This window comes from Procambarus clarkii, chromosome 80 (assembly GCF_040958095.1).
Source record: "Procambarus clarkii isolate CNS0578487 chromosome 80, FALCON_Pclarkii_2.0, whole genome shotgun sequence".
In the NCBI taxonomy this organism is placed as follows: domain Eukaryota; kingdom Metazoa; phylum Arthropoda; class Malacostraca; order Decapoda; family Cambaridae; genus Procambarus; species Procambarus clarkii.
In genome coordinates this window covers 18,133,267-18,146,971 of record NC_091229.1, presented here as the reverse complement: position 1 = coordinate 18,146,971, position 13,705 = coordinate 18,133,267, and the positions used below count along the sequence as shown (strand labels likewise).

Below are 13,705 nucleotides of genomic sequence, written 5' to 3'. Positions count from 1 at the left end.
TGTTCGGCTTTTCGTCGCAATTTTCATCAGAATAGGGGTTTATTTTGGGATGCTTACCTTTCTGGGTGCCTGACCCATAGAATACTTCCAACCACACGTGGGTTTCTATAGGCCATGGCTCCTCATGCCTCTTCTGAGGTGGCCAGGTTCTGGCTCATGGTCCCTGGTAGACCCACAGAACTCCATACACATGACTGATGCCAAAGTCTGACATTAGCATATCAGCCTAGATAGCTCCGGGAAGACTCTGGGTCTCACCCAGAAAATGGCGTTTCATTACATTCAACGCTGGTTTTTTAAGACCTCGGCCAGTGTTTATTCTTTCACTGGTGGCTTTATATTTGACCCACAGCATGGTGAGGATTGCCCAGAAGCTGGACCGTGCTGCAGCGTGCTTGGAGTACTTCACCACTCATGAGTGGAGCTTCTCTAATGACAATGTGCAAAATCTGTGGGCATCTTTATCTGAAGCTGATCAATGCACATTCAATTTTGCCTTGTCAGCTCTTCACTGGCCCACTTACATGGAGCAGTACTGTCTGGGCACGAAGCGATATGTCATGAAAGAAGAACTCGCCACCTTGCCTTCTGCACGCAAACACCTGTCAAAGTAAGTCCTCTTTTAAAATAAAACTGATATACTTTTGAAGTTGCATGATTCTTGTGTTTTTGATTTTATAAAGTATATTGAAAGCTGGTGTTTTGCTGGAATTTAGGAATTTTTCATCACCTTTTGTTATTACTTGATGTCAGAGTCAAATTATAAAGTTTGACAATGTTCAAATCCTCCCAGTAAGTTATACTTTTTGTTTTTATTATCATTATCATTGACTTTGAACACCACACCACTCTCATGATGATGAGTCCAACCTGTTGAAAGTGGTCATAATGAATGCTTGTCTGCACACCACACCACTCTCATGATGATAAGTCCAACCTGTTGAAAGTGGTCATAATGAATGCTTGTCTGCAGTGGTGATTACAGTAATTAATGTCAGCGCAGTGATTCCTGCACAGTGAGCTACGGAGTTTAGTGAGTTTATTTGCACGAGAACAATCTAGGAGAACAGCTGCATAAATGAGTAGCGTATAATAACAAATTTGTTACAATGCTTAACATATGACATACATAGAGCAGGATACAATGGTTATTCTTATGATAGTGATTTATGATGATTTTAAAAATTTTGTACCCAATAATTATTTTTGCGACCAGAACTACTAATAGAAATACAAGTTAACACTATGGACAAACAGAGTATTGCTGGTTTAACTGAGTTTAGTGCTAAGGCAGTACTCATTGGTACTTGCTGACTTTTATTGCTAGGAAATGAATTCTGCAGTAAGAAGAAAACTTGATGTAGGAATCAAGTCAGTTTGGGATAACATTTACAAAGAAAAGGAAAGAGTGTCTGCAGGATCCTGAAGCCCACCATAAGAAAGAATCTCCAATATAAAATAGTTCATGGGGGAATCTCCTGACTCGGTGGGCTGTGTTTGTTCATAGAAGATGAGCTGTCTCCAGTGGTTTCAGAAGTGAGTTCTGTGTGGTTTATCAATCCAGAAGATCATTTTGAGGATTCAACCTGGAACAGTGGACAGTTCACCCCATCAGAGAGGATCGCTCTGGATCTTAGCGATTCGGTGAGAGGACAGGTGTAGTCATAATTGACAAATGTTTATGGAGATATTCTTGGATTCCTCATTTCAAGTGTTGTTTGCATTAATGGCTTTGGTGTATAGTGATACAGTACTTTTCTGCAGCCTTTTAAAATTTGCAGGTGATTAGTCACAATAATGTGGCAGAAGATATAATCACCAAATCATAATCAGAAAGCAAAGTAATGATGGCGTTTTGGTCCATTCTGGACCATTATCAACCTGTGTGACTTCTTGTTACACGTTACTTGATAATGGTCCAGGACAAACCAAAACATTGTAATTTTTTCACTTTTTGATGTGTGGGTTGGTCATCCTTTTAACCATCACACTGCACAGAGCGCCTTGAGGTGCTAGATTAAGGGTGCGCAGAGCACCTCATGGCAATTATAGGTATAGCGTAGGATTCAAAACTCCTGTGGGTACACGGGGCTCACATCCTGTGGCTCAAGACTCCTGTAAACAAACACCATCTTGAAAAAATTTGTGGGTAACATTCCTGGGTGTTAGTCTCAGTACTGAGTGAGTAACCAAGGCTGGCACACGCAGCATGAGCTAACAGCACTGCTGTTCAGCCGTGCTGCTGTGACCACAGCATCGCCTAAAAATGTCAAAATATATATGTAACTGCTATTATTTAACGATGATAGTATTACAGAAGACCCCTGACTGATAAAAATGATCAGGATTTTGATAATTGCAGGATTGTGGTGGTAATAGGGTAATGTGCATAGTATGGTGGGAGGAGTAATCTTGGCGAGGGAGGGAAGTAGCGTCATCTGTTATTGTCTGGACTCGCCATACCAGCTTAGTGGTTCGCTCTGGTGAACACAAATCTAGTAGATACTTATATGTAATGTGTGTATATATAGTGTAATAAAAGCACGAACAGTACGTTGGAAGGAACCATTTTGGTGAGGGAGGGAGTGAGGTTGTCTGCTAGCCACTGTGTCACTTGTCATGCAATTTTTTGTGGCCACTATATTGTTTGGACACGATACCAGCTTAGTTGTACAGTTATGGTGAATAAAATATGTAGATACTTTCCGTATCATGTAACATGTGTATGTAGTGAAATAACACCACAAACAGTATGGTAGGAGGAGGAATGTTTTGTTGAGGGAGGGAGCGTCAGCTGACAATGTCCTCCTAACCATTTCTCATTCCCCCCTCCCCCCCCCTCATTCCCCCCTCCCTGTCCCCTCGTCTTCCCAACCATTCCCCACTCCCCCGTTCCCCCCCTCATTCCCCCCTCCCTGTCCCCTCGTCTTCCCAACCATTCCCCACTCCCCTATCCGATGAATTCCCAAATGATCTGATGTTCCCATCACTGAAAAATAAGAACAGATAAAAAATGAAATGAAAACCATAAAAAAGTTAACTATACTGAGGAAATGAACGATATGGACAATGATACCGCCCAATTCCAATGCAATGTCATGTGAAATAATTAAATGAAAATGAAAATAAATTGAAATCTATGAAAAATCAATTTAACAATGTAATTGGAAACATTGAAATTGAACCGTAAAATATTTAGTATAGTGTATGTTGATTTTACATCCAACAGATGGCACTGTTTAAAAAACAAAACATGTTTTTACCTGTCACAGGTGAGGCATGTATATAGTAGGTAATTAAAAACGCGCGCGTATTCGAATGGAACAGTGTGTCAAAATTTCAAAGCAATCGGTGAAGAACTTTTAGAGATTAGCGCTGGCTCACAGCTGGCATCAGGACATCAGGTGGCATCAGATGATGTCCTGATGCTGGCATCGGGAGAGATGGCATCAGGACACTGGGACCATATAGTCAAGCTGGAGGCAGAGTCCGTCAGTGAGGCGACTGGATCGAGGCTAATCAGAGGAGAGGTTGCTTACATATTAGTTATTCCTGGCTGGTCTTTGGCGATACCGATTCTGCTAAGCCGAGTTTGCCCCTATATTCTCACGAGTGACAATTAATTCTTCCCGATTGGTTGAAGAGCCGCATCTTAGTCCTGGGAAGTGTGCAGACGTAGGTGCACTGCTGTGAAGGCTGATTTGAGTTGTTGAGAGTTGCTACAGATATTTCTCTGGCGGAGGTCTGTGGTGGGGACTTATAGACCTAATAGAAATCTCAAAGCATTTAGACCCAGGAATGGAGCAGAGGTACAAGTCCTTCTGGTCTCTGGATCTGTTGCTATACACTTGTGGGTTGTAGTATGTCTCACAAGAAGGTCATGCTACCTACCAAACCACAAGTGAGCTGGTTGGTCAGTCTTTGTGCAGGAATGGGCTGGGGTGGAGTGTGAAGGACCCTCTAGGAGACCTTTGTCTATGTATACAGGTAAGAGAGAGTAATGAGAGCAGGGGAGTGAGAGTAATGAGAGTAGGAGAGAGAGTAATGAGAGCAGGTGAGAGAGTAATGAGAGCAGGTGAGTGAGAGTAATGAGAGCAGGTGAGTGAGAGTAATGAGAGCAGGTGAGTGAGAGTAATGAGAGCAGGTGAGAGAGTAATGAGAGCAGGTGAGAGAGCCAAAGAGAGGTGAGGTGAGAGGTGAGTGAGAGGTGAGGTGAGAGGTGAGTGAGAGTAATGAGAGCAGGTGAGAGAGTAATAAGAGCAGGTGAGAGAGTAATGAGAGCAGGTGAGTGAAAGTAATGAGAGCAGGTGAGAGAGTAATGAGAGCAGGTGAGAGAGTAATGAGAGCAGGTGAGAGAGAGTAATGAGAGCAGGTGAGAGAGTAATGAGGGCAGGTGAGAGAGTAATGAGAGCAGGTGACTGAGAGTAACGAGAGCAGGTGAGAGAGTAATGAGAGCAGGTGAGAGAGTAATGAGAGCAGGTGAGAGAGAGTAATGAGAGCAGGTGAAAGAGAGTAATGAGAGCAGGTGAGAGAGAGTAATGAGAGCAGGTGAGAGAGAGTAATGAGAGCAAGTGAGAGAGTAATGAGAGCAGGTGAGAGAGAGTAATGAGAGCAGGTGAGAGAGAGTAATGAGAGCAGGTGAGAGAGAGTTTTGAGAGCAAGTAAGAGAGTAATGAGAGCAGGTGAGAGAGAGTAATGAGAGCAGGTGAGAGTGTAATGAGAGCAGGTGAGAGAGTAATGAGAGCAGGTGAGAGAGTAATGTGAACAGGTGAGAGAGTAATGAGAGCAGGTGAGAGAGAGTAATGAGAGCAGGTGAGAGAGAGCAATGAGAGCAGGTGAGAAAGAGTAATGATAGCAGGTGAGAGAGAGTAATGAGAGCAGGTGAGAGAGAGTAATGAGAGCAAGTGAGAGAGAGTAATGAGAGCAGGTGAGAGAGAGTAATGAGAGCAGGTGAGAGAGAGTAATGAGAGCAGGTGAGAGAGAGTAATGAGAGCAGATGAGAGTAATGAGATCAGATGAGAGAGAGTAATGAGAGCAGGTGAGAGAGAGAAATGAGAGCAGGTGAGAGTGATGAGAGCAGGTGAAAGTGTAATGAGAGCAGGTGAGAGTAATGAGAGCAGGTAAGAGTAATGAGATCAGGTGAGAGAGAGTAATGAGAGCAGGTGAGAGAGAGAAATGAGAGCAGGTGAGAGAGTAATGAGAGCAGGTGAGAGAGAGTAATGAGAACAGGTGAGAGAGAGTAATGAGAGCAGGTGAGAGAGAGTAATGAGAGCAGGTGAGAGAGAGTAATGAGAACAGGTGAGAGAGAGTAATGAGAACAGGTGAGAGAGTAATGAGAGCAGGTGAGAGAGTAATGAGAGCAGGTGAGAGAGTAATGAGAGCAGGTGAGAGAGAGTAATGAGATCAGGTGAGAGAGAGTAATGAGAGCAGGTGAGAGAGTAATGAGAGCAGGTGAGACAGTAATGAGAGCAGGTGAGAGAGAGAGAGTAATGAGAACAGGTGAGAGAGAGTAATGAGAGCAGGTGAGAGAGAGTAATGAGAGCAGGTGAGAGAGAGTAATGAGAGCAGGTGAGAGAGAGAGTAATGAGAGCAGGTGAGAGAGAGTAATGAGAGCAGATGAGAGAGTAATGAGAGCAGGTGAGAGAGGAGTAATGAGAGCAGGTGAGAGAGAGTAATGAGAACAGGTGAGAGAGAGAAATGAGAGCAGGTGAGAGAGTAATGAGAGCAGGTGAGAGAGAGTAATGAGAGCAGGTGAGAGAGAGTAATGAGAACAGGTGAGAGAGAGTAATGAGAGCAGGTGAGAGAGTAATGAGAGCAGGTGAGAGAGTAATGAGTTCAGGTGAGAGAGAGTAATGAGATCAGGTGAGAGAGAGTAATGAGAGCAGGTGAGAGAGTAATGAGAGCAGGTGAGAGAGAGTAATGAGAGCAAGTGAGAGAGTAATGAGAGCAGGTGAGAGTAATGACAGCAGGTGAGAGAGAGTAATGAGAGCAGGTGAGAGAGAGTAATGAGAGCAGGTGAGAGAGTAATGAGAGCAGGTGAGAGAGAGTAATGAGAGCAGGTAAGAGTAATGAGAGTAGGTAAGAGTAATGAGGGCAAGTGAGAGAGTAATGAGAGCAGGTGAGAGTAATGAGAGCAGGTGAGAGTAATGAGAGCAAGTGAGAGAGTAATGAGAGCAGGTGAGAGAGAGTAATGAGAGCAGGTGAGAGAGTAATCAGAGCAGGTGAGAGAGTAATGAGAGCAGGTGAGAGTAATGAGAGCAGGTGAGAGAGTAATGAGAGCAGGTAAGAGTAATGAGAGTAGGTAAGAGTAATGAGGGCAAGTGAGAGAGTAATGAGAGCAGGTGAGAGAGTAATGAGGGCAGGTGAGAGAGAGTAATGAGAACAGGTGAGAGAGAGTAATGAGAGCAGGAGTAATGAGAGTAGGAGAGAGAGTAATGAGAGCAGGTGAGAGAGTAATGAGAGCAGGTGAGTGAGAGTAATGAGAGCAGGTGAGAGAGTAATGAGAGCAGGTGAGAGAGTAATGAGAGCAGGTGAGAGAGTAATGAGAGCAGGTGAGTGAGAGTAATGAGAGCAGGTGAGAGAGTAATGAGAGCAGGTGAGAGAGTAATGAGAGCAGGTGAGAGAGTAATGAGAGTAGGTGAGAGAGTAATGAGAGCAGGTGAGAGAGAGTGAGAGTAATGAGAGCAGGTGAGAGAGAGTAATGAGAACAGGTGAGAGAGAGTAATGAGAGCAGATGAGAGTAATGAGAGCAGGTGAGAGTAATGAGAGCAGGTGAGAGAGAGTAATGAGAACAGGTGAGAGAGAGTAATGAGAGCAGATGAGAGAGAGTAATGAGAGCAGGTGAGAGAGTAATGAGAGCAGGTGAGAGAGAGTAATGAGAGCAGGTGAGAGAGAGTAATGAGAACAGGTGAGAGAGAGTAATGAGAGCAGGTGAGAGAGAGTAATGAGAGCAGGTGAGAGAGTAAAGAGAATAGGTGAGAGAGAGTAATGAGAGCAGGTGAGAGAGAGTAATGAGAGCAGGTGAGAGAGAGTAATGAGAACAGGTGAGAGAGAGTAATGAGAGCAGATGAGAGAGAGTAATGAGAGCAGGTGAGAGTAATGAGATCAGGTGAAAGAGAGTAATGAGAGCAGGTGAGAGAGTAATGAGAGCAGGGGAGTGAGAGTAATGAGAGTAGGAGTAATGAGAGTAGGAGAGAGAGTAATGAGAGCAGGTGAGAGAGTAATGAGAGCAGGTGAGTGAGAGTAATGAGAGGAGGTGAGAGAGTAATGAGAGCAGGTGAGAGAGTAATGAGAGCAGGTGAGAGAGTAATGAGAGTAGGTGAGAGAGTAATGAGAGCAGGTGAGAGAGAGAGAGAGTAATGAGAGCAGGTGAGAGAGAGTAATGAGAACAGGTGAGAGAGAGTAATGAGAGCAGATGAGAGTAATGAGAGCAGGTGAGAGTAATGAGAGCAGGTGAGAGAGAGTAATGAGAACAGGTGAGAGAGAGTAATGAGAGCAGATGAGAGAGAGTAATGAGAGCAGGTGAGAGAGTAATGAGAGCAGGTGAGAGAGAGTAATGAGAGCAGGTGAGAGAGAGTAATGAGAACAGGTGAGAGAGAGTAATGAGAGCAGGTGAGAGAGAGTAATGAGAGCAGGTGAGAGAGTAAAGAGAACAGGTGAGAGAGAGTAATGAGAGCAGGTGAGAGAGAGTAATGAGAGCAGGTGAGAGAGAGTAATGAGAACAGGTGAGAGAGAGTAATGAGAGCAGATGAGAGAGAGTAATGAGAGCAGGTGAGAGTAATGAGATCAGGTGAAAGAGAGTAATGAGAGCAGGTGAGAGAGTAATGAGAGCAGGTGAGGAGAGTAATGAGAGCAGGTGAGAGAGAGTAATGAGAGCAGGTGAGAGAGTAATGAGGGCAGGTGAGGAGAGTAATGAGAGCAGGTGAGAAAGTAATGAGAGCAGGTGAGAGAGTAATGAGAGCAGGTGAGAGAGTAATGAGAGCAGATGAGAGAGAGTAATGAGAGCAGGTGAGTGAGAGTAATGAGAGCAGGTGAGAGAGAGTAATGAGAGCAGGTGAGAGAGAGTAATGAGAGCAGGTGAGAGTAATGAGAGCAGGTGAGAGAGAGTAATGAGAGCAGGTGAGAGTAATGAGAGCAGGTGAGAGTAATGAGAGTAATGAGAGCTGGTGAGAGTAATGAGAGCAGGTGAGAGAGTAATGAGAGCAGGTGAGAGAGAGTAATGAGAGCAGGTGAGAGTAATGAGAGCAGGTGAGAGAGAGTAATGAGAGCTGGTGAGAGAGAGAGAATAATGAGAGCAGGTGAGAGAGAGTAATGAGAGCAGGTGAGAGAGAGTAATAAGAGCAGGTGAGAGAGTAATGAGAGCAGGTGAGAGAGAGTAATGAGAGCAGGTGAGAGAGAGTAATGAGAGCAGGTGAGTGAGAGTAATAAGAGCAGGTGAGAGTAATGAGAGCAGGTGAGAGAGTAATGAGAGCAGGTGAGAGAGAGTAATGAGAGCAGGTGAAAGAGAGTAATGAGAGCAGATGAGAGAGAGTAATGAGAGCAGGTGAGAGTAATGAGAGCAGGTGAGAGTAATGAGAGCAGGTGAGAGTAATGAGAGCAGGTGAGAGAGAGTAATGAGAGCTGGTGAGAGAGAGAGAGAGAGAGTAATGAGAGCAGGTGAGAGAAAGTAATGAGAGCAGGTGAGAGAGAGTAATAAGAGCAGGTGAGAGAGAGTAATGAGAGCAGGTGAGAGAGAGTAATGAGAGCAGGTGAGAGTAATGAGAGCAGGTGAGTGAGAGTAATAAGAGCAGGTGAATGAGAGTAATGAGAGCAGGTGAGAGAGTAATGAGAGCAGGTGAGAGTAATGAGAGCAGGTGAGAGTGTAATGAGAGCAGGTGAGAGAGTAATGAGAGCAGGTGAGAGTAATGAGAGCAGGTGAAAGTAATGAGATCAGGTGAGAGAGTAATGAGAGCAGGTGAGAGAGAGTAATGAGAGCAGGTGAGAGTAATGAGAACAGGTGAGAGAGTAATGAGAGCAGGTGAGAGAGAAATGAGAGCAGGTGAGAGAGAGTAATGAGAGCAGGTGAGAGAGAGTAATGAGAGCAGGTGAGAGAGAGAAATGAGAGCAGGTGAGAGAGAGTAATGAGAGCAGGTGAGAGAGAGTAATGAGAGCAGGTGAGAAAGAGTAATGAGATCAGGTGAGAGAGAGTAATGAGATCAGGTGAGAGAGAGTAATGAGAGCAGGTGTGAGAGAGAGTAATGAGAGCAGGTGAGAGAGAGAGTAATGAGAGCAGGTGAGAGAGAGAGTAATGAGAGCAGGTGAGAGAGTAATGAGAGCAGGTGAGAGAGTAATGAGAGCAGGTGAGAGAGTAATGAGAGCAGGTGAGAGAGTAATGAGGGCAGGTGAGAGAGTAATGAGAGCAGGTGAGAGAGTAATGAGAGCAGGTGAGAGAGTAATGAGAGCTGGTGAGAGAGTAATGAGAGCAGGTGAGAGAGTAATGAGAGCAGGTGAGAGTAATGAGAGCAGGTGTGAGAGAGCGAGAGAGAGAGGGAGCATGTGAGAGAGAGTGAGAGAGAGAGAGAGAGAGAGAGAGAGAGAGAGAGAGAGAGAGAGAGAGAGAGCATGTGATAGAGAGAGAGCAGGTGAGAGAGAGAGAGAGAGAGCATGTGATAGAGAGAGAGCAGGTGAGAGAGAGAGAGAGAGAGAGAGAGAGAGAGAGCATGTGATAGAGAGAGAGCAGGTGAGAGAGAGAGAGAGAGAGCATGTGATAGAGAGAGAGCAGGTGAGAGAGAGAGAGCAGGTGAGAGAGAGAGATAGAGAGAGAGCATGTGAGAGAGAGAGAGAGAGAGAGGGAGAGAGAGAGAGAGAGAGAGAGAGAGAGAGAGAGAGAGAGAGAGAGAGAGAGAGCATGTGAGAGAGAGAGAGGGAGAGAGAGAGAGAGAGAGAGAGAGAGAGAGAGAGAGAGAGAGAGAGAGAGAGAAATGTGTGGTCCGGTGCTCAAAAACTGACCAGCTTAGAGTAAAAAGTTGATAGCTTACCAGTCAGTCTGCTTCTCTGTCGACAACAACTTTCGCTGAGCCTTGTGTACACACACACACACACGCACGCATGCACGCACACGCACGCACGCACACGCACGCACACGCACGCACACACACACAGGTATGGTATTGAACATGGTTATACTGTGTTAGGGGAGAGGAAAGTCGTGCACGCCTTGAGGTCACCTAACCAAAGGCAAGGCTCTATCTAAGCGGTCTCCCATCCACTTCCTGACCAGCCCCAGTGGCGCGTAAGCTGACAGAACACACACACACACACACACACACACACACACACACACACACACACACACACACACACACACACACAAACACACACACACACACACACACACACACACACACACACACACACACACACACACACAAACACACACATGGTGTTATGGTAGTTGGTGTGTGCTTGCCTACCAGTGCTTGCTTAGCACGGGTAAGTGAGGTGTATGGCTGTATGCCCCGCTTGTTGAGGTCACCTAACCAAAGGCAAGGCTCTATCTAAGCGGTCTCCCATCCACTTCCTGACCAGCCCCAGTGGCGCGTAAGCTGACAGAACACACACACACACACACACACACACACACACACAAACACACACACACACACACACACACACACACACACACACACACACACACACACACACACACACACAAACACACACATGGTGTTATGGTAGTTGGTGTGTGCTTGCCTACCAGTGCTTGCTTAGCACGGGTAAGTGAGGTGTATGGCTGTATGCCCCGCTTGTTGTACGTGTTGAGGTATACACGTGTGGTGTGATAACAGGCGACAGTGGTGGTGTTAAGAGTATAATTGAGTGTTTGTATAACACACAAGGCCACACACGCAGATGACTAGCTTCTATCTCCTGTTGACAGGCTCACACTTGTACATTACCACAGCTCTTCTTAAGTATAATCTTGTGGATTTTCCCTTCGACTTAGAAGATTTTCCCTTCTAAGACGCTTCACCAATGGTTTACAACCAGGTTGTTTACAACAAATACAAATTTTTATTTAGATAAAGTACATACATAGAAGGTAAGATACAAAATTTGATGGATTTATAGATAGAGCTAGTACATACAATGCCTAAAGCCACTATTACACAAAACGTTCCGGGCAGATCCGGGCAGATAATTACAACTGTGTGAACCAAGTCAACAGTTCAGGACTGGTGTCCACTCGTACAGAGTATAGGGTAACAATACCTCCTTCCCCAAATTTCCTCAAATCAGTTGGCATTTCTGTCGGTTTTGCATGTGTCGCTGATGTGGTTCTGTTGATATGTACCTCCCGTCTCAAGTTTGGTATTAAATCCTCTTTCTTCTCCTGTGCGGGAACTTCCTTCCCCATTCTGTGAACTGACCTTGCAGTCTCCTCTCTACGTTCACGAATCTCATTCTCTTACACTTTGGTTGAAGTCGAGTAGCAATGTTTCAGACAATTCCTGCAGTTCGTGTCCGTGTACCAACGGTCTCATTCCCTTTTAGTCATGCCCCGGTCTCATGCCCACACACATGATAGGAAGTGACGACGTTTCGCTCCATGCTACACTTGATAAGGGGTCCAAGAAGGACCGAAACGTCGTGGCTTTCATTCCATATTTGTTGGCTGGGTTATTAAGTGTTATGTATACACGGAGCAGACCACCACCTTGACAGTGGGCCAAATGCTGCCGTGCTAATGATGTAGGATTGTGTGGTTTCATACAGTCGTCAAGTGGACGGTGTTTGATGCAGTAACCGTCAAGTGTAAACACTGCCTTAACCGTGGTAGCCACAACTCCCTAACCCAGCTGCCAGCCCGGGACACAGCAGGGCCTCGCCACACATCACGGGTATTGACGTTGAAGTACGTGTATCGAGACGTAAATGTTCACGAGGCTCACACTGAACAGACGACACGTAAACAGGTAAATGTTGACTAGGCGAGTAGCGCCGCAAGGTTTACCGCTGTGCCCCCCACCAGAAGGCTGGGACACCCCGCCGCTGGTGGCGTCCTGGGCCCTGAAGCAACAGCAACAACCTCACCCTACCTGGTCCCGGCTACCATAAACTCCCCGTACATATTAATGTACCTTTGAGGAAACACTTGGTACACCCTTATGAAAGACTGAGCGTGGGAGTGCGATGCCAGATGCACAGTACACTGTCACACACACGTGATAACGTCGGTGAGTGTCTGCTGCTTGCACTTGACCTCCTGCTGGAGGACCGGTTGACTACTTCCCACTCTTTATACACTCACACTTGATAACACTTTACCTCAACATATTCCACCATACTCCCTGGTCCTGCTTGCTGTGTGTGGCAAATGCTCCCTGTGTGTGGGAAATGCTTCCTGTGTGTGGGAAATGCTTCCTGTGTGTGTGGGAAATGCTTCCTGTGTGTGTGGGAAATGCTTGATGTGTGTGGCAAATGCTTGCAGTGTGTGGGAAATGTTTGATGTGTGTGGCAAATGCTTGCTGTGTGTGGCAAATGCTTGCTGTGTGTGGCAAATGCTTGCTGTGTGTGGCAAATGCTTGCTGTGTGTGGCAAATGCTTGCTGTGTGTGGCAAATGCTTGCTGTGTGTGGCAAATGCTTGCTGTGTGTGGCAAATGCTTGCTGTGTGTGGCAAATGCTTCCTGTGTAAGGGAAATGCTTGCTGTGTAAGGGAAATGCTTGGTGTGTGAGGGAAATGCTTGGTATGTGCGGGAAATGCTTCCTGTGTGTGGGAAATGCTTGGTGTATGCGGAAAATGCTTCCTGTGTGTGGGAAATGCTTGCTTTACGTGGAAAAATCAAACCACATTTTAAATCAATCTCAGATATCACTTTCCTGGAAGTTATTCAACTTCTGCTTTTTGCGAGAAAAAATGAATTGCTGTAATATATCGCATAATAAATTAGATTTTGTTGTTGCATATGACAACATTCTCGTACTTTTGAGGCCCGAGTTCGAATTTTCAATGATCTAAGTAAATTAAATATGTATGTATAAAATAGGGTTTATGTTCATTTGACTGTCCAAGGGTGGAGACGCTTAGGGCCAGCCTCACCAAACTTTGCAGGTTGAGGGGCGGTCCTAGGGCGGTCGGGGTCAGCCATAGTCATCCTCCCCTTCATGGATATGATCAAGTCTGACTGAGGAGATGACGTGCCAAAACTCGTCTTCTGATGCCAGATTTACATTCTGGAAGCATCAACACTATATATATATATATATATATATATATATATATATATATATATATATATATATATACACATAGATGCGGATGTGTATTCATCTAGTTGTATTTCCCTAGTTGTGCTTGCGGGGGTTGAGGTCTGTTCTTTCGGTGACCCTTTCAGTGTCAGAGTAGTTAATAAATTTTTATTTTTATTTTATTTATATATATACAAGAAGGTACATTGGGTTTGTGAGAATACATTGGATAGTACAGTATTTACATTCTTGTAAAGCCACTAGTACGCGCAGCGTTTCGGGCAGGTCCTTAATCTAGCAGATAATTTTAAGTAGGTAATTTCAATCAGAATTGATAAATGATAAAGATACATTACAAGAGAAAAATGAGATGAGAGAGATAAGTAAGTATATTAAAGCTCTGATTGATTACATTGACAGCTTGATTAGTAATTTAAACAAGGTTAATAGACACCATACAGCAGATTGACAGCACAT

General features: G+C 45.0%; 1 protein-coding gene across 1 annotated transcript in view; it reads left to right on the top strand.

Moving 5' to 3' along the window:
- The first annotated feature begins 353 nt into the window (after positions 1-353).
- The window catches only part of LOC138357909 (ctenidin-3-like), a 22,806-nt gene continuing 9,454 nt past the window's right edge, over positions 354-13,705 (top strand). Inside the window, exon 1 of the mRNA XM_069315080.1 lies at positions 354-610. Coding sequence (XP_069171181.1) covers positions 354-610 — 257 coding nt within the window. The remainder of the gene's footprint in view (positions 611-13,705) is intronic.